Below are 23,285 nucleotides of genomic sequence, written 5' to 3'. Positions count from 1 at the left end.
CTCTTCTGCAGGCGCTGGGCATTCTGAAGGCAGAAGGAGTGGTGGTCCCTGTTCCTCTTCAGCAACAGGGCCACGGTTTTTACTCCAACTTGTTTGTGGTCCCAAAGAAGGACGGGTCTTTCCGACCTGTCCTGGACCTGAAACTTCTCAACAAACACGTAAAGACCAGGCGGTTCCGGATGGAATCCCTCCGCTCCGTCATCGCCTCAATGTCCCAGGGAGATTTCCTTGCATCGATCGATATCAAAGATGCTTATCTCCACGTACCGATTGCTCCAGAGCACCAGCGCTTCTTGCGCTTCGCCATAGGAAACGAACACCTGCAGTTCGTGGCACTGCCGTTCGGCCTGGCAACAGCCCCACGGGTTTTCACCAAGGTTATGGCTACTGTAGTAGCGGTCCTCCACTCTCAGGGTCACTCGGTGATCCCGTACTTGGACGATCTGTTGATCAAGGCACCCTCTTTAGAGGCATGCCAACACAGCCTCGACGCTACCCTGGAGACTCTCCAGAGTTTCGGGTGGATCATCAATTTTCCAAAGTCAAATCTGACACCGGCCCAATCGCTGACATACCTTGGCATGGAGTTTCATACCCTCTCAGCGATAGTGAAGCTTCCGCTGATCAAGCAGCGGTCACTACAGACAGGGGTACAATCTCTCCTTCAAGGTCGGTCACACACCTTGAGGCGCCTCATGCACTTCCTGGGGAAGATGGTGGCAGCAATGGAGGCAGTTCCTTTCGCGCAGTTTCACCTGTGTCCTCTTCAATGGGACATCCTACGCAAATGGGACAGGAAGCAGACGTCCCTCGACAGGAACGTCTCCCTCTCGCAGGCGACCAAAGCTTCCCTTCGGTGGTGGCTTCTTCCCACTTCATTATCGAAAGGGAAATCCTTCCTACCCCCATCCTGGGAGGTGGTCACGACGGACGCGAGTCTGTCAGGGAGGGGAGTGGTCTTTCTCCACCACAGGGCTCAGGGTACGTGGACCCAGCAAGAGTCCTCGCTTCAGATCAATGTTCTGGAAATACGGGCAGTGTATCTTGCCCTGAAAGCGTTCCAGCAGTGGCTGGAAGGCAAGCAGATCAGAATTCAGTCGGACAATTCCACAGCGGTGGCATACATCAACCACCAAGGCGGCACACGCAGTCGGCAAGCCTTCCAGGAAGTCCGGCGGATTTTGATGTGGGTGGAAGCCACGGCCTCCACCATCTCTGCAGTTCACATTCCAGGCGTGGAAAACTGGGAAGCAGATTATCTCAGTCGCCAGGGCATGGACGCAGGGGAATGGTCCCTTCACCCGGACGTGTTTCAGGAGATCTGTTGCCGCTGGGGGGTGCCGGACGTCGATCTCATGGCGTCCCGGCACAACAACAAGGTACCGGCGTTCATGGCACGGTTTCAAGATCCCAGAGCTCTGGCGGCAGACGCCTTAGTTCAGGATTGGTCGCAGTTTCAGCTCCCTTATGTGTTTCCTCCGCTGGCACTGTTGCCCAGAGTGTTACGCAAGATCAGGGCCGACTGCCGCCGCGTCATCCTCGTCGCTCCAGACTGGCCGAGGCGGTCGTGGTACCCGGATCTGTGGCATCTCACGGTCGGCCAACCGTGGGCACTACCAGACCGACCAGACTTGCTATCTCAAGGGCCGTTTTTCCATCTGAATTCTGCGGCCTCAACCTGACTGTGTGGCCATTGAGTCCTGGATCCTAGCGTCTTCAGGGTTATCTCAAGACGTCATTGCCACTATGAGACAGGCTAGGAAACCAACGTCCGCCAAGATCTACCACAGGACGTGGAGGATATTCTTATCTTGGTGCTCTGATCAGGGTTTTTCTCCCTGGCCATTTGCCTTGCCCACTTTTCTTTCCTTCCTTCAATCCGGATTGGAAAAAGGTTTGTCGCTCGGCTCCCTTAAGGGACAAGTCTCAGCGCTCTCTGTGTTCTTTCAGAAGCGCCTAGCCAGACTTCCACAGGTACGCACGTTCCTGCAGGGGGTTGTCACATCGTCCCTCCTTACAAGCGGCTGTTAGAACCCTGGGATCTGAACAGGGTGCTGATGGTTCTTCAGAAACCACCATTCGAGCCAATGAAGGATATTTCTCTCTCACGCCTTTCGCAGAAAGTGGTTTTTCTAGTAGCAGTCACTTCACTTCGGAGAGTGTCTGAGCTAGCAGCGCTGTCATGCAAAAACCCTTTCCTGGTGTTTCACCAGGACAAGGTGGTTCTGCGTCCGGTTCCGGAATTTCTCCCTAAGGTGGTATCCCCCTTTCATCTCAATCAGGATATCTCCTTACCTTCTTTTTGTCCTCATCCAGTTCACCAATGTGAAAAGGATTTGCACTTGTTAGATCTGGTGAGAGCACTCAGACTCTACATTTCTCGTACGGCGCCCCTGCGCCGCTCGGATGCACTCTTTGTCCTTGTCGCTGGCCAGCGTAAAGGGTCACAGGCTTCCAAATCAACCCTGGCTCGGTGGATCAAGGAGCCAATTATCGAAGCTTACCGTTCGGCTGGGCTTCCGGCTCCCTCAGGGCTGAAGGCCCATTCTACCAGAGCCGTGGGCGCGTCCTGGGCTTTGAGGCACCAGGCTACGGCTCAGCAGGTGTGTCAGGCGGCTACCTGGTCGAGCCTGCACACTTTCACGAAGCACTATCAGGTGCATACCTATGCTTCGGCGGATGCCAGCCTAGGTAGACGAGTCCTTCAGGCGGCGGTTGCCCACCTGTAGGAAGAGGCCGTTTTACGGCTCTCTTACGAGGTATTATTTTACCCACCCAGGGACTGCTTTTGGACGTCCCAATTGTCTGGGTCTCCCAATAGAGCGACAAAGAAGAAGGGAATTTTGTTTACTTACCGTAAATTCCTTTTCTTCTAGCTCTAATTGGGAGACCCAGCACCCGCCCCTGTTTTTTTGTGTACACATGTTGTTCATGTTGAATGGTTTCAGTTCTCCGATATTCCTTCGGATTAAAGTTACTTTAAACCAGTTTATAATTTTTTTTTTCCTCCTTCTTGCTTTTGCACCAAAACTGAGGAGCCCGTGGGAGTACGGGGGGTGTATAGGCAGAAGGGGAGGGGCTTAACACTTTTAAGTGTAATACTTTGTGCGGCCTCCGGAGGCATAGCCTATACACCCAATTGTCTGGGTCTCCCAATTAGAGCTAGAAGAAAAGGAATTTACGGTAAGTAAACAAAATTCCCTTCTTTGAAAGCAACCAACTAATCTGGCCTCCTTAGCGCTCCCCCGGACCGTGACATCATATTTCTATATACCAAGTTTTCCCCTTGTGGGACTCACAGCAGGAGCTGCTTTGCGTTGGAGGCTGTAATCCTAATCGGGACCAGCGGTGTGCAGGATCCCCCATGTGATCGGTCACATGACTGCTTCGTAACGACACAGCCCCCCTTTGGACGGACACATCCAGAACATTGTCTGGGCGGTGCACCCAGCTACAATATCCACGCTTAAACTGAGGTTGTTCAGGGTTGCACAACACCTCCAGGTGAGCGGCTATAACCGGTTCATAACGATCGGTCCTCGAAAATCCTTCACATGCGCTCCTTTTTCTATCTTCTTACTTGACAGCTTTTAGTCATACAGGCGTGGCTGGAGCTGGTTCGGTCACCGCTCCGTACACAGAGAGCTGTGGCTGTGATCATGCCCCAGCTCTCTGATAGCCCCTTCTGCCGGTGAGATTACAGCAGAGATGTACTGCAGTGCGAGCTTTCGATCCATGTGCCGGGGTGAGATTACAGCTGCCGCTCTCAGTGCTTTAAGCGGTGACTGTAGCTGTACCGTGCACGCGTTTATGACTGAAAGCTGGCAGCTCCTGGGAGGAATACAGTTAATTTTCTTCCTATAGCTGGGCTTTCAGTATGGCGACCATACAAGATTGTAACCTTCAGAATAAGTGAACATATGCAGGTTAATAGTGGAAACCCAAAAAACCTGCATCACCTGTGCTAGATTTTATCATGTAGTGTCTCTTTTTTTTATTGTCTTTGTCAACAAGGTTTGTGTATTGTGGTTATTTTATGTGTTTTCTCCTTACAGGTGGTGGCTGTGTCATTAGCCTCATGCCAGAAGGTCAGTAACTTTTTTTTATGTATTTATTTGTGAGTTGTGTTGGCCTAGGTGCTAGTTGAATATGAAGCCACTGTTGGGCATGTCTTTGGCGTACGAGGAGAAACCAACAAGAAATAGGCATGGAGCCTGTGGTTCTGGTTTTTGCTACTAGATAAATGCTCGTAGAAACCTTCTGAATCTACGTTGTTGGGGAATTTTGCATTTACAATATGAGGCAACCACCCCCTCCATGAATGGTCAACCTGTGAGTCGGTGCTTCTTCAGCTTTTTTTCTATCACTTAATTAGGGGACACAGGAAACCATAGTGTATCTTGTTGCCACTAAGAGGCTGACACTAGGCAAGCGAAAAGTTATCACCTCCTCAGTAGGATACCCCAACCAACCAGTGCCCAATTAGCTATTTTCCCTCCCCGATATCATGTGACTCATTAGTGTTACAAGGCCTCAGGTGTGAATGGGGAGCAGGAGTGTTACATTTAGTGTTATCGCTCACACACTCTCATACTGGTCACTGGAAGTTCAACATGGCTCCTCATGGCAAAGAATTCTCTGAGGATCTGAAAAAAAAAGAAATGTTACTGTACATAAAGATGACCGAGGCTATAAGAAGATTGTCACCACCCTGACACTGAGCTGCAGCACGGTGGCCAAGACCACACAGCGGTTTAACAAGACAAGTTCCACTTAGAATACGCCTCGCCATATTTGACCAAAGAAGTTGAGTGCACGTGCAGTGGTTGTGTTTTCAGAATAGACTTATGAGTGTTGCCAGCATTGCTGCACAGGTTACAGGGGTGTGCTTGTCAGTGCTCAGACCATATGCCATACACTGCATCAAAATGTTCTGATTGGCCGTTGTCCCAGAAGAAGCCTCTTCTAAACATGATATACCACAAAGCCTGCAAACAGTAGCTGAAGAAAAGCAGAGTAAGCACATAGATCACTGGAACTGTGAATGCCATCATTCAGAATTTGGGCCACAGGGCAATATTCTAACGTAATAATGACCCTGTATACACCTCCAAGATGACCACTGCCTTGCTAAAGAAACTGAGGGTAAAGCTTCTCGACTGGCCAAGCATGTCTTCAGAATTAAACCCTATTGAGCATCTGTGGGGCCTCTTGAAATGGGAAAAAAGGAGCAGCGTAAGGTCTCGAACATCCACCATCTCCGTGATGTCGTCATGGAGGATGGAAGAGGATCCAGCTGCTCCTGTGAAGCGCTAGTGAACTCCAAAATAGTGAAAGTTTGATCACAATTTAGTGACCACACAAAATAGCTTCACAGACCCATTCTCCTTCTTCCATCACAATTTTATTTTTCTTAGTTACACTGCCTGGCTCATGTATCACAGCGCTGAAGCCTTCATTTCCTCCTATCAGGTCTTTGATCATGATCTCAATGGGAAAACCCTCTGAGATCTTCCATCTCCCTTACCTCCTGGCCTTCTTGTTGTCGGACCTTGACTCTAGTGTTTGTTCTTATGCTCCATAAGGCCAAGTTTCTACCTTTCTTTCAAAGGAAACTAATTTTCCAGTCTCTGTTCGACTGTTCGAGCCTTTCTGGGAGCTGGGCACGATTGGTAACTCTCTTGCGGCCTCTCATTGATCTCTAGACCCCATTGTATGTTGAATGCTCTCCAGTGCTCTTCCTTTGTATCCATTCTAGTAATACGTCTTTATTTCTCAGAAAGTTCTTTCTATCGACGATCACTTCCATAAGCGAATCTCAGATTTGGCAGCCCTGTCTTGTCACCCTACACCCTGACCTCTATCTGGTTTTGGTGTTCCCACATTTGCTTTCCTCTTCTGTTCACTTTTCTTCCGCGCGAAGATGGTCTTCTCTCATTCGTTCTTCTTGTTCTCCTTATCAGTTCCTTAGATACTGTATTTTGTAACTGGTCAGAGTGTGTTTAACGCCCATATCTGCCTACGACAGTGTCGTCACATGCTCATATTCCCTGTTCGAGTTCTAGAGAGTCATCTTAAGGGTCTTCCAGTCTGCCTTTGCTCTGCCATTCGCATATTGGCAAGAAACAGATTGCCATCTCTTCATTCCTGCTCCCTTCGCTTGTGCCTAGTGCCCCCTGCACCATTTGTCAGCAGTTTTCTAGGCTATTTCTAGTTTCTGCTTTTCGTTTTCTACGTCCTACAGAGTACTCTCCTTACCCTTTTGTCTGCTGGTTTCAAGCCTGGCCTCAAAGGTTTTGCATCTTTTAGTTGCGGGTTTCCGACAGGAGATTCTTGCCTCTGCTCTTACATTTTTCTAGTCCTTTCTCTTCTCACCTTTGGGTGACTATTTGAGATATCCCATAGTTTTCTGTGTCCCCCAATGAAGCGATAGAGAAAATAAGATTTTGAGTACTCACCGTAAAATCGTCATCTTGAAGCCTTCATCGGGGGGACACAGCCCTCGACCATTTTTAAAAGCTTCTGTTGGGTCACTCTGTATTTTATGTTAGGTTGCTTCTCCTACTGTTTTCACACTCGCTGATCATCTTGGCTTCAGCTTTAATTACCTAGTGGTAGCATCATCCACCCATGGTTTGCTGTGTTCCCCAATAAAGGCCTTGAGAAAGAGATTTCTCTCTTGGTCCTGTGTCCCTCAATGAAGGATCCGAGATTTTACAGTGAGTACCCAAAATCTTTTTTCACCTGTGCCGCCTCAGCCTATATCATGGAGCCTAATGCATCCTGCAGTGCATCAATATTGTTTATTGGAAAATACAGCTGCCTTTTTTCTATGGTTTTCGTTGTTGGGGAAAGTTGTTGTGTTTGGCTCCCGTGATTTTATTTTTTCAGCAAGGTCAATCTTTTGCCTATTTTGCGATGGCTAATTGATGGAAACAACTTGCAGCCATGAAGTTTTGTTTTCTTTTGAGGATATAAAGCGGTGGAAATGTTTTTTCACAACATTCCCTCAACAGCGTTGGCTGGCACAGTGACCCGGAAGGCTTCTGCAGACATTCTCCTAGTGGCAGAAGCCCACACTACAAGCTTCCCGCCCTTGTCATTCTTTTGTGTACCCCTGTGTATTTGTCGGACAGTCCTGATCTTGATGGGTGCTGTGGCTTCTGTCCTCTGTAGGGACTAATTTAAAAGGAAATAAATTGTACCACACGGTTTACGCTATGTTTAGGAAAGCACCTGCTGCTCTTTCCTGTGCGGTTTATAAATATATACACCCATATACTGACATAGGGCTACTGTAAGGTAAATGGGGGACTGCAGGAATGTTAAAGTATATGCCAGGAACTTTTTCAGCCCTATAGTTTTGGATAAGTGCAAAACACAGGGTGCATTTAGGTACTTAAAAAAATTTAATTTTTTTTTCCGGGAAAAACTAAAATTTTTGGTAGATTTTTTTTGCCTGGTCTACATACCATGTGGCTGCATGTAAACCATGCACATACCAGGACTAAAGACTACTGTAGTCACCCTTTGTCGCAAAGGAGGCGGAGTTATCTTCCAGGCAGCAACCGCCCCATAGCCTGGAAGAGCTCATTTACATAAACCGATAAAAGATATTTTTCCACAACAAGGCATCTGATATGAGACACAAAGGTGGGACTTTTCTCAGCATACTATAACCTTTATGCCCATACTAACAGTTTAAAAAGGTGTCAGATTCCCTTTAAGGAGAGTTGCAGGACTCGTATCCAGCGGTCTCAGGTTACTGACTGGCCTGATGGACCGGAGTCCTGCAAATCAGTTCTCAAATCCCTAATTGTTTGCATGTGCCCATCGCCTCTGCAGATTCAGAATTCTTTTTTTTTTTTTTTTTCTTCTCGGGTGCGCCACCTTGTGGCCGCGGTATTCTCTACGTTATCATTAGTTGTTACAATAGTAACCTTGCTGTGCAGAATTAGCAAAAAAAATATTTTGTGAGACGGGGCTTAGTTAGATGAGGATAAACGCGTGGTGACTGATGTAGCACATAGGTGCTTTTATCGTAGGATTCAAGGACACGGACATGTGTGAATATTTCTTTACTGTTTTCGCAGCCCTCCGGTTCCTGGTGAAGGTTCTGCATACATTCCAGAGTCAAAACAAGTGAGTACAGAACATAATATTTTTTTTTTAAACTATTCCAGGCTATTATCATCTCTGATAAAAGAACACATTGTCACCGGCGGCTCACATTTTTATCCTGCAATCTGCACTGTTGTGAAGCAGCTCACTTTGTACATGTGCGAAACAGAGAACGGGGTCTCTGTATTAAAGGGAACCGATCAGGTGCAATATGCAACCAGATTCACGAGCAGTTCTGGGTGCATATTGCTAGTCCCTGCCTAACTATCCCTGTATACACTACACCGTGTGCAGAATTATTAGGCAAGGTAATGTGCAACACTAAGCGTACGTTACAGGCTGTGTTCATTATATAAGGTTGTATTCATATACTGTAAAGCTAAGCTTACATTGTAGGCTGTGCTCACTACACCGTGTGCAGAATTATTAGGCAAGTTGTATTTTAGAGGATTTTTTTAATATTGATCAACTACTATGTTCTCAATCAACCCAAAAGACTCATAAATATCAAAGCATAATATTTTTGGAAGTTGGAGTGGGGTTTTTAGATTTGGCTATCTTAGGAGGATATCTGTTTGTGCAGGTAACTATTACTGTGCAGAATTATTAGGCAACTTAATAAAAACCAAATATTTTCCCATCTCACTTGTTTATTTTCACCAGGTAAACCAATATAACTGCACACAATTTACAAATAAATATTTCTGACATGCAAAAACAAAAGCTCAAAAAATTAGTGACCAATATAGCCCCCTTTCTTTATGATGACACTCAGCAGCCGACCATCCATAGATTCTGTCAGTTGCTTGATCTGTTTATGATCAACATTGCGTGCAGCAGCCACCACAGCCTCCAGACACTGTTCCGAGAGGTGTACTGTTCTCCCTCCCTGTAGATCTCACATTTTATGAGGGAGCACAGGTTCTCTATGGGGTTCAGATCAGGTGAACAAGGGGGCCATGTTATTATTTTTTCATCTGTTAAACCTTTACTGGCCAGCCACGCTGTGGAGCAGTTGGATGCATGTGATAGAGCATTGTCCTGCATGAAAATTATGTTTTTCTTGAACAATACCAACTTCTTCCTGTACCACTGCTTGAAGAAATTGTCTTTCAGAAACTGGCAGTAGATCTGGGAGTTGAGCTTCACTCCATCCTCAACCCAAAAAGGTCCCACAAGTTCATCTTTGATGATACCAGCCCATACCAGTACCCACCTCCACCTTGCTGGTGTCTGAGTCGGAGTGGAGCTCTCTGCCCTTTACTGATCCAGCCTCTCGCCCATCCATCTGGCCCATCAAGAGTCAGTCTCATTTCATCAGTCCATAAAACCTTTGAAAAATCAGTCTTAGGCTATGTGCGCACTGGGAAATGGAATTTTCTTGAGAAAATTCCGCATGCTCTCAAAGATTACCGCACCTGCGGTAAAAAACCGCGGCAAATCGCACCCGAAAACCGGATGCGGTTTGCCGCGGTTTGCTGCGGTTTCACCGCGGTATTGTTCGCGGTATTGCCGCGGTTTTGCCGCGTGCGGGTTGGGATGTGCTTTATTGCATTCAATGCAATAAAGCACATTGAAAAAAAAAAAGTAATTTAATTCTGAGATAGTAGATAGATAGATAGATAGATAGAGGGATAGATAGATAGAGGGATAGACAGACAGATAGAGGGATAGATAGAGGGATAGATAGATAGATAGATAGAGGGATAGATAGATAGATAGACAGATAGATAGAGGACAGATCGCTGCATTTCCCACGGTCGGCAGTGAGTTCACATTACCGGCCGTGGGAAATGACCGGTAATTACCTCTGCTGTCTGCTGCATTCATTCAGCGCTGTGTCTGTGACAGTCGCGGCTGGATGTAAGCAGCGCAGGACGTCGGAGCTGTGGATTACGCCGGAGCTTTGGTGCGGGAGGGGTTAATAAAATGGTGAACGAGGCTTGTTTGTTTTATTTAAAATAAAGGATTTTTCGGTGTCTGTGTTTTATTCACTTTACTTACGGGTTGATCATGTAAGCGGTCACATAGACGCTGCCATGATCAAGCCTGGAGTTAATGGCGGTGATCCACCACCATTAACCCCTTGTATTACCTTGCTGCCACTGCTACACGGCAGCAAGAAGAGCCGGGGACACGCCGCTGCTGCCGCACAATGCATGCGACAGTGTCGGGGCAGCTGCGGCTGATATTCTCGGCTGCGGGAGGGGGAGTGAGGCGGGGGACATTAACCCTGCCCCATCTCCCTCCCCAGCCTGAGAATACCGGGCCGCCGCTGTGTGCTTACCTCGGCTGGAAGGTAAAAATACGGCGGAGCCCACGTTCTTTGTTTTCTATATTTCCGTTTTCTTTCTATGTGTGTTCTATGTGTCTGTGTCTGTGTTCTATGTCTGTGATGTGTCTGTGTCCTGTGTCTGTGATCTATGTCTGTGATGTCTGTGTGTGTGATCTGTGTGTGTTTACTCTCTGCACGGCTTTCTCTTCCTGTAATGACATCACTTCCCTGCAAAACCGCAGACAGGCGATGTACATTACCGGAGGTAAACCGCGAAATACTGCAGGGAATAACGCAGGAAAACGCAGTGAACCGCACAGAATTTGCTGCCTGCGTTATTCCCTGCGGGATTTCACGATTACATTGGAGTCAATGTAGTGAAATCCCGCAGCGACGTGCGGAAAAGAATTGACATGTAATTGTTTTTGCTGCGGGAATCCCGCAGCAAAACATGCAGCTGTCAAATTCCGCCCAGTGCGCACAGGATTTTTTTTGCCCATAGGTTTTGCTGGTGATTCACTGCAGAGATGTTATGAACATTTTCTGCAGCGAAACATGCAGCAAAACCGCAAAAAATCTGCGGCAAAATCCGGTAAGTGCGCACATAGCCTAAAGATATTTCTTGGCCCAGTCTTGATGCTTTATCTTATGTTTCTTGTTCAAAGGTGTTAGTTTTTCAGCCTTCGTTACCTTGGCCATGTCCCTGAGTACGGCACACCTTGTGCGTTTTGATACTCCAGTAACGTTGCAGCTCTGAAATATGGCCAAACTGGTGGCAAATGGCATTTTGGCAGCTTCACGCTTGATTTTCCTCAATTTATGGGCAGTTATTTTGCGCCTTTTTTGCCCAACACGCTTCTTGCGACCCTGTTGGCTATTTGCCATGAAACGCTTAATTGTTTGGTGATCACGCTTCAAACGTTTGGCAATTTCAAGACTGCTGCATTCCTCTGCAAGACATCTCACAATTTTGGACTTTTCAGAGCCCGTCAAATCTCTCTTCTGACCCATTTTGCCAAAGGAAAGGAAGTTGCCTATTAAGTAAGCACCCCTTATATAGGGTGTTGATGTCATTACACCGCACCCCTCCTCATTACAGAGATGCACATCACCTGATTTACTTAATTGGTAGTTGGCTCTCAGCCTATACAGCTTGGAGTAGGACAACATGTATAAAAAGTATCACGTGATCAAAATACTCATTTGCCTAATAATTCTGCACACAGTGTAGTATAGATAAAGGAATCTTTAGAAAAAGTATTTCTAAAGATCCTTTATGATATACTAATGAGCGCAGGGATTAGTCGCAAGGGTGTTGGTTCCTGTGCTCAAACCTTGCTTGCTCACTCTGTATTATTGGGGGTCCCTGGTGTTCTGACCCGCACCGATGATTGCATATCCTAGTTCAGACCCTAAGAAAGCAGGTCCCGTCTCGCCTCTTTATGGGATATCTATGAGAGTTCTCCTCCTCAGTGCTGGGTTACGCATCTATCCTGTAAAATGCTGCCGTCAGCAGGAAAGTGTCTGCTCTCCCCATTCTTTTGCGGTTGAGGCCATTTTCGGCACGTCTATACGAGTCAATGGAGAGACGTGTGTGCGTTTGGCTGCCTCTTTTTCAGACAAAGGTAGAAAGACCCACTTATGTCATGGATGGATGTGCCATAAATACACCAAAAGAAATATATAAGCAAAATAAGGTTACCAAAAAACAATACCATATTGAAAAGGAGAAATTTACTACCGTGTCTGAAAATAAAGCAGGGTCTTGTATTATCTTTTGCTCCTAAAGATGGGCTAGGGCTTATTTTCAGGGTCTTATTTCTTTCTTTCATGAACAGTATCTATCTATCTACACACTGCACATAATTGCCAGCCTGTCTCCTCTTCACCTTCAGACTCCTACAATTTAGAGACTTTTGGTCACATGACGTGATGTCACAAAGGTCCTTAAGCAGTCTTTTAATTGGGTTGTAAACACTGGAGCCACTATTAGAGTGGTGGACCTGTGAAATTGGCCAGTTTACTCTCCCACCCCTTTCCTAATGCCGGTCCCACATACCAGCCTGTCTCCAGTTCAGTTCTTTTAGGCTATGTGTCCACGCTGCGGAAAATGCGCGGATTTTGCCACGGATTTCTCGCGGAAAAGCCGCGGATTTCCCGAAAATCTGCAGCACAGGCACTTCCCAGCCATTTCTATGGCATTTTGGAAATGCTGTGCCCATGCTGCGGATTTTTCCGCAGCGGATTTCGTGCGGATTTTGATCCGGAAAAATCTGCAACATGTCAATTATTGTTGCGGATTTTCATCCGGATTTTGCCTTTAAAATTGAAAAAAAAAAAACCCCGCAAAATCCGCATCAAATCCGCGGCAAATTCGCACCTGCGGATTGTGCGGGAAAGCTGCGGATTTTGATGCAGAAAAATCCGCAGCTACATTCTCCCGTGGACACATAGCCTTAGGGTACGTGCCCACGATCAGTATTTGCAGCATTTTGATTGCTGTGCGTTTCAGCTGCGTCCAAAATGCTGCGTTGCACAGTGCAAGCACAGTGGATGGGATTTCTAGAAATCCTGTGCCCATTGTGCGTGTGCGGCCCGCAGCAAACACTGACCTGCAGTGCAGATCTCCGAGCCACAGCATGTTAATTCTTTGCTGTGGAGTCGCAAGTGTCTTCCGTAGGGAGAACACAAAAGAAAGACCGCAGCGCCCCGAACCCTGATCGTGGGTACGAGCAGCTGCGGTCTCCTGTGTTGTCCTGCAGAGGAGACTCACGGCCTCGCAGGTCAGGACCCGCTGCGTCCAGGATGTGGGCACATACATATTAGACTCCAGCAATTAATAGACCTTTGGACTGTGACGTCATCAAAGGTTTTCAAACAGTCTTAACCTCAGAATACAAGTTTTGGGGTCCCTAAGAGAATTGGGGTCCTGAAAAATTGCGCAGTTTGACTCCCCGCTAACGCTGCCCCTGACTGTAACTAGGGCTTATTTTTGGAGTTTGGCTTATATTGCAAACATACCCCAAAATTCTTGTAAAATTATGCTAGGGCTTATTTTTGTGGTAGGTCTTATTTTCGGGAAACAGGGTATGTTCTGGATAAGTACCTTTTTGTCTGTATTTTTTGCTTTTTTTTTCACTCCTTAATTCTTTCTCTCTTTCATTAGGAGACTCCTGGGTGATGGTCTCGCTCAGACACAGCTCATGCACGATCTCCTAACAGCTGTCAAGTTGTCCATGGTGTTGCTGCAGAAGTGCCCCGACTCCGTGCCGGACGCTCTTCTTCTGCAGGGTCCTTTGTGGAAGACGATGTGTGATCTGCTCCGCTGCTTCTGTGGCTTCTTACTGGATGGTTAGAGAAGTATTATAGCTGCAATCAGTTCTGTATTTTTGGCGTAATTAGTACTTAACGAGGCCTCCCGTCTACGCTGCCCATGCCCAGTGATGACCTAATGGTTTACTTTAGCTTTATGGCCCGAATATGCAGTAATATGAATCGATCATAAATGATGAAAACTGCAGGTTATGCAGCGAGTGTGTCCACCCATATCCTGTCCACCGCCATTAACTTGAGAACAGCAGCAGCTATAGGCATAGAAGTGGTGTCTAGGTACAGTAAAGTAGCCATGCGCTACGCAATGAAAGCACCTATAGTGCCACCTGGTGGAAAACAACGGAGTTAGCATTTTTATCTCGTAAACGGAGCAAGATAGAGAAAAAAAGTGAATCACAAAGTTGCAGGGCATCATCAATTCAATAGGAATCGACACCTTGCATACAGAAATGCTATTATATGAAACCCATGACCCCCCAAAACATTGAATGCTGGTCACGTATATGGTGCTCATTTAACTTTGATGCTCAAAGTGGCCCCCGTCAGCTGCAATGCACATCTGGACTCTGGACAGCATACTGTATCTTGCTCCATGTTGTGCAATATGGTAGGTGACACGTTTGCACTAGCATCTGTGATACGTCGTCGTAGGTCCTGCAATGTTTGTGCAGGGGCTGCATACACCTGCTGTTTGCTGTGACCTCACAGAAAGAAGTCCAATGGGGTCAGGTCAGGTGAGCGTGGAGGTCACTCCAAGCAGCCACCATACCCAATGACTTGTAGGAAGGTCTCCATGAGGTATCGCTTCATGTCCGCAGCCTTGTGAGTTTTACACGTTCTAATCATAGCATTTCTGTATGTAAGGTGTCGCTTCATATTGAATTGATGATGCCCTACAACTTTGCAATTCACTTGTTTTCTTTGTCGCTCCATTGGGAGACCCAGACAATTGGGTGTATAGCTTCTGCCTCCGGAGGCCACACAAAGTATTACACTTTAAAAAGTGTAACCCCTCCCCTCTGCCTATACACCCTCCCGTGGACCACGGGCTCCTCAGTTTTATGCTTTGTGTGGAAGGAGGCACACATCCACTCATGCATTCTCATACATAGTTATGTCGGTTGGAAGAAAAGAGGGCCCCCACGGGGCCCCCGGCATGTTCCCTTCTCACCCCACTATGTCGGCGGTGTTGTTAAGGTTGAGGTACCCATTGCGGGTACGGAGGCTGGAGCCACATGCTGTCTCCTTCACCATCCCTTATGCGTCTCTGGGAGAAGTGGGATCCAGAGCGGTCATCCATTTGCTGGGACCGTGCTCCATCCGCAGCCCCTGGTGGAACCTGCCGGACCGGAGCCTCTTCAACCTCAGGGACCGGGCCCTGCAACTTAAAGGTACTCTGTGTCCCCATAGGGGACTGTGCAGGGAGCGCACCTTCTTCCCGGAAGCCGCGGTAGTTGTGAAATTGAGGAGGCCGGTGGACTTCCGCGCCGACCGTGCCTGCTTGTCGGGCGCGGCCTCAAATTTAGTCCCCGGCTTCACCGCGGCCTAGTCGCGAAAATCCCGCCCCCGGGCCTGCCTGTCAGGGGTAAGGGCGGGATTACCGACATGACGTCGGATGTGAGGGCTGGAGCATCCTGCATGTCTTCCTCCCCCCTCACTGACCACTGTGGGGACCCCAGATTCCCACTCTTTGCTGGCGCCGCCCTCGGCCCCACTCCTCCCCTGAGAGCTCCGGCGGCCATTTTCTGGCATTCTGCCGGTGGATGCTTCACAGTGAAGCGGCTCTGCAGCTCCGGGGGATCCACGACAGGGAATCTGGAGGACACACTCCGCTCGTTAGCGGTCGGTAAGCCACACCGGTCACCCGGTGCATGTCCCCCTAGGGTGCCGGAATAAGATACATATATATAATAGATATATATATCTGTTCGGTCAGGCTGTATACCCTTTTCCCATATACCCTCAGTGGTCACTCTCCTAGGAGACAACAGCATGTCGTCCACAAGGAGCAAAGCTACTAAGGCACAGGTTTTTTTCGCGGCCTGTACCTCTTGTGGGGCTATGTTACCTGCGGGTTCCACCTACCCTCACTGTGAGCAATGCTCGACTCCTGCCTCGCTTGCTCAGCCGGAGCCTCGGGCACTGGTGGGCCCCTCGGCTCATGTAGACCCCCCTGCTCCCCCTGAGCAGGCTGCAGGGACAGAGTCACCGGTGTTGGCCTCTTTTGCTGAGAAACTCTCTCAGTCACTTTCCCAATCCATTGCACTGTCTATGGACAAATGGTCTTCTAAACTACTTGAGGCATTGCAGTCCAGACCGGACCTTCCACAGGCCCCTGTTAGCATGTCTCCTCCAGGCCCCTCTCGGTCCGCGCCGCAGCGCGCTCCCAGGTTGGCCCCTAGGTCTCAGGCGGAGGACTCCTGCCCGGACTGCAGTCCCAGACCGGCTAAGCGGTCTCGCTGGGACTCTTCCCCGACTTCCTCACGCTGCTCGGGATCCCAGCTTGAGGACTCTCAGGAAGACGAGGCGGACGTGGGAGCTCAGGGCTCTGACCCTGACTTCGCTCTTAACCTTGATACACCTGAGGGGGACGCCTTAGTAAATGATCTTATCTCGTCCATCAACCAGGTGTTGGATCTCTCACCTCCGCCTCCTCATGTCGAGGAGTCGGCGTCTCAGCAGGAGAAACACCAGTTTCTTTTCCCCAAACGTAGCAGGGCCATGTGGCTGCGCGAATGGAAAGCAGACTCGGCTTCCAAGAGGTTTTTCTGGCGACCGTTTGTTTGGCGAACGATTGGATGAGATTATTAAGGAATCCAAGGGAAAGGACTCCTCCTTACCCCAGTCCAAACCTAAGAGACCTCAGCAGAGAAAAATCCAATCGAGGTTTCGGTCCTTTCGTCCCTCCGCCAAGCCCCAATCCTCTTCGTCCAACAGGCCGGAGAAAGGCCAGAGGAACTCCTATGCGTGGCGGTCCAAGTCACCCCCCAAAAGGCCGCAGGAGGCACTGCCTCCAAGACGTCCTCCTCATGACTCTCGGCCTCCCCTAGCCGCATCCTCGGTCGGTGGCAGGCTCTCCCGCTTTGGCGACGCCTGGTGGCCACATGTTCAAGACCGATGGGTGAGAGACATTCTGTCTCATGGTTACAGGATAGAGTTCAGCTCTCGTCCTACGGTTCGTTTCTTCAGAACCTCTCTGCCCCCCGCTCAGGCCGATGCACTTTTTCAGGCAGTGGACGCTCTAAAGATAGAAGGAGTTGTGATCCCCGTTCCCCTTCAGGAACGTGGTCGTGGATTTTACTCCATCTTGTTCGTGGTGCCAAAAAAGGACGGGTCATTCCGCCCCGTTCTGGACCTCAAGCTACTCAACAGACATGTGAGAACCAGACGGTTTCGGATGGAATCTCTCCGCTCGGTCATCGCCTCGATGTCACAAGGAGACTTCCTAGCATCGATCGATATCAAGGATGCTTATCTCCATGTACCGATCACACCCGAACATCAACGTTTCCTGCGTTTCGCCATCGGGGACGAACACCTTCAGTTCGTGGCATTGCCTTTCGGCCTGGCGACAGCCCCACGGGTTTTCACCAAAGTCATGGCATCCGTCGTGGCGGTCCTGCACTCTCAGGGCCACTCGGTGATCCCCTACTTGGACGATCTCCTAGTCAGGGCCCCTTCTCGGGTGGCGTGTCAACAAAGCCTTACCGTCGCTCTGGCGACTCTCCAGCAGTTCGGGTGGATCATTAACTTCCCGAAATCCAAGTTGACACCGACCCAATCACTGACTTATCTCGGGATGGAGTTTCATACCCAACAAGCGTTAGTCAAAGTACCGAGCGACAAACAGCTTTCTCTGCAGGCAGGGGTGCAATCACTTCTTCGGAGTCAGTCACACCCCTTAAGGCGCCTCATGCACTTCCTGGGGAAGATGGTGGCAGTTATAGAGGCAGTGCCGTTCGCGCAATTCCATCTACGGCCACTCCAATGGGACATTCTCCGCAAATGGGACAGGAGGTCGGCTTCCCTCGACTAGAAAGTCTCTCTTTCCCTTGCAACCAAAACATCACTTCAGTGGTGGCTCCTACCCACATCTCTGTCGCGGGGAAAATCCTTCCTACCCCCAACCTGGGCTGTGGTCACCATGGACGCGAGCCTGTCAGGTTGGGGAGCGGTTTTTCTCCACCACAGGGCTCAAGGAACCTGGACTCCGATAGAATCGTCCCTTCAGATCAATATCCTGGAGATAAGGGCAGTATATCTACCCCTATTGGCTTTCCATCGGTGGCTGGAGGGCAGGCAGATCCGTATCCAGTCGGACAACGCCACTGCCGTCGCCTACATCAACCACCAAGGCGGCACTTGCAGTCGTCAAGTCTTCCAGGAAGTCCGACGGATTCTGCAGTGGGTGGAAGCCACAGGCTCCACCATCTCCGTAGTTCACATCCCGGGCGTAGAAAACTGGGAAGCAGATTTTCTCAGTCGTCAGGGCATGGACGCGGGGGAATGGTCTCTGCACCCAGACGTGTTTCGAGAGATCTGTCGCCGCTGGGGAACGCCGGACGGCGATCTCATGGCGTCACGGCATAACAACAAGGTCCCGGCCTTCATGGCACGGTCTCAGGATCACAGAGCTCTGGCGGCAGACGCTTTAGTCCAGGATTGGTCGCAGTTTCGACTGCCTTATGTGTTTCCCCCTCGGGCGATGCTGCCCAGAGTACTACGCAAGATCAGGTCCGACTGCCGTCGCGCCATTCTCGTCGCTCCAGACTGGCCGAGGCGGTCGTGGTATCCGGATCTGTGGCATCTCACGGTGGGTCAACCGTGGGCACTTCCAGACCGCCCAGACTTGCTGTCACAAGGCCCGTTTTTCCATCTGAATTCTGTGGCCCTCAACCTCACTGTGTGGCCATTGAGTCCTGGCTCCTAGCGTCTTCAGGGTTATCTCAGGATGTCATTGCCACCATGAGACAAGCCAGGAAGCCAACGTCCGCCAAGATCTATTACAGGTCTTGGCAAATCTTCCTATCATGGTGCGCTGTTAACGGTTTTCCTCCGTGGCCGTTTGCCTTACCCACTTTTCTTTCATTCCTTCAATCTGGAATGGACAAGGGTTTGTCCCTCGGCTCTCTCAAGGGCCAAGTATTGGCGCTCTCCGTGTTTTTTCAAAAGCGTCTAGCCAGGCTTCCGCAGGTCCGCACGTTCCTGCAGGGGGTTTGCCACATGATCCCACCTTACAAACGTCCGCTGGAACCCTGGGATCTTAACAGGGTTCTGTCGGGTCTTCAAAAACCACCTTTCGAGCCGCTGAGGGATGTCTCTCTCTCACGTCTTTCGCAGAAGGTGGCCTTCCTGGTGGCAGTCACATCACTTCGGAGAGTGTCTGAGCTCACAGCGCTGTCATGCAAAGCCCCCTTCCTGGTTTTTCACCAGGATAAGGTGGTTCTGCGTCCTGTCCCGGAATTTCTCCCTAAGGTGGTATCCCCTTTTCATCTCAATCAGGATATCTCCTTGCCTTCCTTTTGCCCTAATCCAATTCACCAGTGTGAAAAGGATTTGCACTCTTTGGATCTAGTGAGAGCACTCCGGTTCTACGTGTCTCGCACGGCGCCCCTGCGCCGTTCAGATGCGCTCTTTGTCCTTGTCGCTGGCCAGCGTAAGGGCTCTCAGGCCTCCAAGTCAATCTTGGCTCGGTGGATCAAGGAACCGATTCTCGAGGCCTACCGTTCTTCCGGGCTTCCGCTCCCTTCAGGGCTGAAAGCCCATTCTACCAGAGCCGTGGGTGCGTCCTGGGCATTGCGGCACCGGGCTACGGCTCAGCAGGTGTGTCAGGCAGCTACATGGTCTAGTCTGCACACTTTCACGAAACACTATCAAGTGCATACTTATGCTTCGGCAGACGCCAGTCTAGGTAGGCGAGTCCTTCAGGCGGCGGTTGCCCACCTGTAAGAGGGGGCCGTTTTCGGCTCTTTTTATCGAGGTATTCTTTTACCCACCCAGGGACTGCTCTTGGACGTCCCAATTGTCTGGGTCTCCCAATGGAGCGACAAAGAAAAAGGGAATTTTCTCCTTCCTGCTTTTGCACCAAAACTGAGGAGCCCGTGGTCCACGGGAGGGTGTATAGGCAGAGGGGAGGGGTTACACTTTTTAAAGTGTAATACTTTGTGTGGCCTCCGGAGGCAGAAGCTATACACCCAATTGTCTGGGTCTCCCAATAGGAGCTAGAAGAAAAGGAATTTACGGTAAGTAAACAAAATTCCCTTTTTCTCTATTTCGTTCCGTTTTCAAGATAAAAATGCTAACTCCATTGTTTTCCACCAGGTGGTGCTATAGGTGGTTTCATTGCGTAGCACATGGCTACTTTACTATACCTAGACACCACTTCTATGCCTATAGCTGCCGCTATTCTCAAGTTAATGGCGATGGACAGGATATGGGTGGACACACTGTATGTGTATACAGTATGTGTATACTTTATATTAAAGGAGGTGTCCACCTTTTTGCTTAAAGGGGTGTTCTCAAGTTTGAAAATGATCTCCTAGCTAATGGATAGGGGATAACTTGCTGATCAGTGGGGTTCTGACCACCATACCCTCAGCTGATCCTTATAGTCCTGTCTCTTCAGGACAGTGGTTGATCATGCGCACTACTACTGCATTCATGATAATAGGATTGCTGAAGATCAGCCGAGCTCTGCCATCTTCACCGCTCCCATTAAAAATGAACAGAGAGACAGTGTACATGATAACGTCCGCTCCATTCAACCAGTTCTTGGGATCTTTAATGGCAAGGGCTGTTGAACCTAGAGGGATCAAACCTCTTTGGTTAGGTGATAACTTTTAAACTTGAAAACTTCCCTTTTAATACATATACTAAAGTCTAAAAATAAGTTTTGCAATTGGGTTTCTTTGAAAATATTGCCGTGTTCCGCTTTCAGATTCTTTTTGTTTCCCAGCACATTCAACTTTGGTCATAAATCAGATGAAAAGCTGAAAAAAAGACCAATAAAAGAGTCACAAACTCTGTTCTTAGACGTATGAATGGGCTCACTGATGGATTCTTAGTTAACTCATATGACAGGGATCAATAGATAACGCAACACAGAGGCTGTAGAGGGCAAACGGAGCAAAATCTTTAGTGAAACCCAATTGCAAAAATTATTTTTTAAGTCTAAACATATGCATGGATGTAAAAAATAGAAAATTGTCCCTAATGGTAAACAATCCCTTAACGTCTGGAAAGAATACGGTGACCTATGGGATAACATGGGGATAATCTATAATGCATAGTCTTCTTTTTTTTTTTTTCTCTAGATGATCTTTTACAAAACATTCAGAGTACTGCTGGCATGGCCGCCATTCTGTATCTCAAGATCATGATTGTAGACGGTGATAAGCTTATGGATTTAGTAAGTACTGCATTTCTCCAAAATAAGACCTATACAGGAAATACCGTATTTTTCGGACTATAAGACGCACCGGACCATAAGACGCACCCTGGTTTTAGAGGGGGAAAATAAGAAAATAAAATTTTAAGCAAAAAATTTGGTCATGACACACTTATGGGGCGAGTATCTGCTGCTGACACTATTATGGGGGTAATGTCCCCAAATTCTCTACTAAGGTACCCCAGCCTGGTAATGATCCTCCTGCCTTGTATCTATCTATCTATCCATCTATCATCCTGCTATATACTGCCATCCATCCTGCTATATACCCCCAACCTGCTATATACTGCCATCCATCCTGCTATATACCCCCAACCTGCTATATACTGCCATCCATCCTGCTATATACCCCCAACCTGCTATATACTGCCATCCATCCTGCTATATACGCCCAACCTGCTATATACTGCCATCCATCCTATGTACCCCCAACCTGCTATATACTGCCATCCATCCTGCTATATACCCCCAACCTGCTATATACTGCCATCCATCCTGCTATATACGCCCAACCTGCTATATACTGCCATCCATCCTATGTACCCCCAACCTGCTATATACTGCCATCCATCCTTCTATATACCCCCAACTTGCTATATACTGCTATCCATCCTGCTATATACCCCCAACCTGCTATATACTGCCATCCATCCTGCTATATACCCCAACCTGCTATATACTGCCATCCATCCTGCTATATACGCCCAACCTGCTATATACTGCCATCCATCCTGCTATATACCCCCAACCTGCTATATACTGCCATCCATCCTATGTACCCCCAACCTGCTATTTACTGCCATCCATCCTGCTATATACCCCCAACCTGCTATATACTGCCATCCATCCTGCTATATACCCCCAACCTGCTATATACTGCTATCCATGCTGCTATATACCCCCAACCTGCTATATACTGCCATCCATCCTGCTATATACCCCCAACCTGCTATATACTGCTATCCATGCTGCTATATACCCCCAACCTGCTATATACTGCCATCCATCCTGCTATATACCCCCAACCTGCTATATACTGCCATCCTTCCTGCTATATACCCCCAACCTGCTATATATCCTGTATCACACAAAAAAAAAATAAACGTTAATACTCACTTTTCCTCGCTCCATGCAGCATCGCTCCTCCCCCTGTATGTGGTGGCAGCAGCGCCGCTGATCTGTGTGGAGCCATCACCGGTCACTTCCCTGCAACATCGCGATCTCCTCCAGTCTGCCGGTCAGCTGACCTGCTTGACTAGCGGCGCGCACAGTGATGACGTCATCGCTGTGCTCACCGCTCTCTACACAGATCAGCTGACCGGCAGACTGGAGGACAACGCGGTGCTGCACAGAAGTGGCCGGTGAGTGTACCGTACTTATTTACTGCTCCCCGCGCTGAGGATGATGCGATGGGGGACAGTGAATACAGCCGCACATGATCACTCCAGGCTGTAGTTGCCAGGGGTGATCACGGCTGGCTGTTAATTATGCGCGCACCCCCCGCCCATCACCCCACCCACCTCTCAGCGCCGGGTGCAGTGCTGAGAGATGATAGACAGGAGGATGGGCGTGCATATGTAATGAGCGGGCCCACGTGGTCACGGAAGGCTGCTACAGCCTGCTCGTGCTGCCGATTACCCGCTCCACCGCAGCACCCTCTTTCCCGGCCGTAGCCCTGTATTCGGACCATAAGCCGCACCACCCACTTTCCCCCAACATTTGGGGGAAAAAAGTGCGTCTTATAGTTCGAAAAATACGGTAACCCCTAGCAGGAATTTTCTGCCTTTTTGGACTATGTTTAAAAGATAAGCCCTACTTGTGGTTCAATAATGAAGTGTCCATGCAGCTAAAAAAAAGTTAAAGAATACTGCAGGACACTTCATTAACCCCTTCAAGATCGGACGATTTTGCGCTTTCCATTTTTTTCGCCATTTTTCTTCCCAGAGACGTAACTTTTTTATTTTTCAGTCAATCTGGTCATGTGAAGGCTTGTTTTTTGCTGAACAAGATGTTCTTTTAAATGAAACCATGAGTTTTACCATATAGTGTACTGGAAAGCGGCAAAGAAATTCCTTGGGGACTATAAGGATCAGCTGTCTGATCGCTCAT

The 23,285-nt window shown here is 48.7% G+C and overlaps 1 protein-coding gene across 1 annotated transcript in view; it reads left to right on the top strand.

The window, feature by feature from the left end:
- Nucleotides 1-23,285, top strand: part of THADA (THADA armadillo repeat containing) — a 906,435-nt gene that overhangs the window by 36,080 nt on the left and 847,070 nt on the right. The window contains 4 exon segments of the mRNA XM_075341438.1: nt 4,056-4,088; nt 8,094-8,142; nt 13,563-13,747; nt 21,043-21,137. Coding sequence (XP_075197553.1) covers nt 4,056-4,088; nt 8,094-8,142; nt 13,563-13,747; nt 21,043-21,137 — 362 coding nt within the window.

Source organism: Anomaloglossus baeobatrachus, chromosome 3, assembly GCF_048569485.1.
Source record: "Anomaloglossus baeobatrachus isolate aAnoBae1 chromosome 3, aAnoBae1.hap1, whole genome shotgun sequence".
NCBI classification, from domain to species: domain Eukaryota; kingdom Metazoa; phylum Chordata; class Amphibia; order Anura; family Aromobatidae; genus Anomaloglossus; species Anomaloglossus baeobatrachus.
This window is presented reverse-complemented; position numbering and strand designations above follow the sequence as displayed.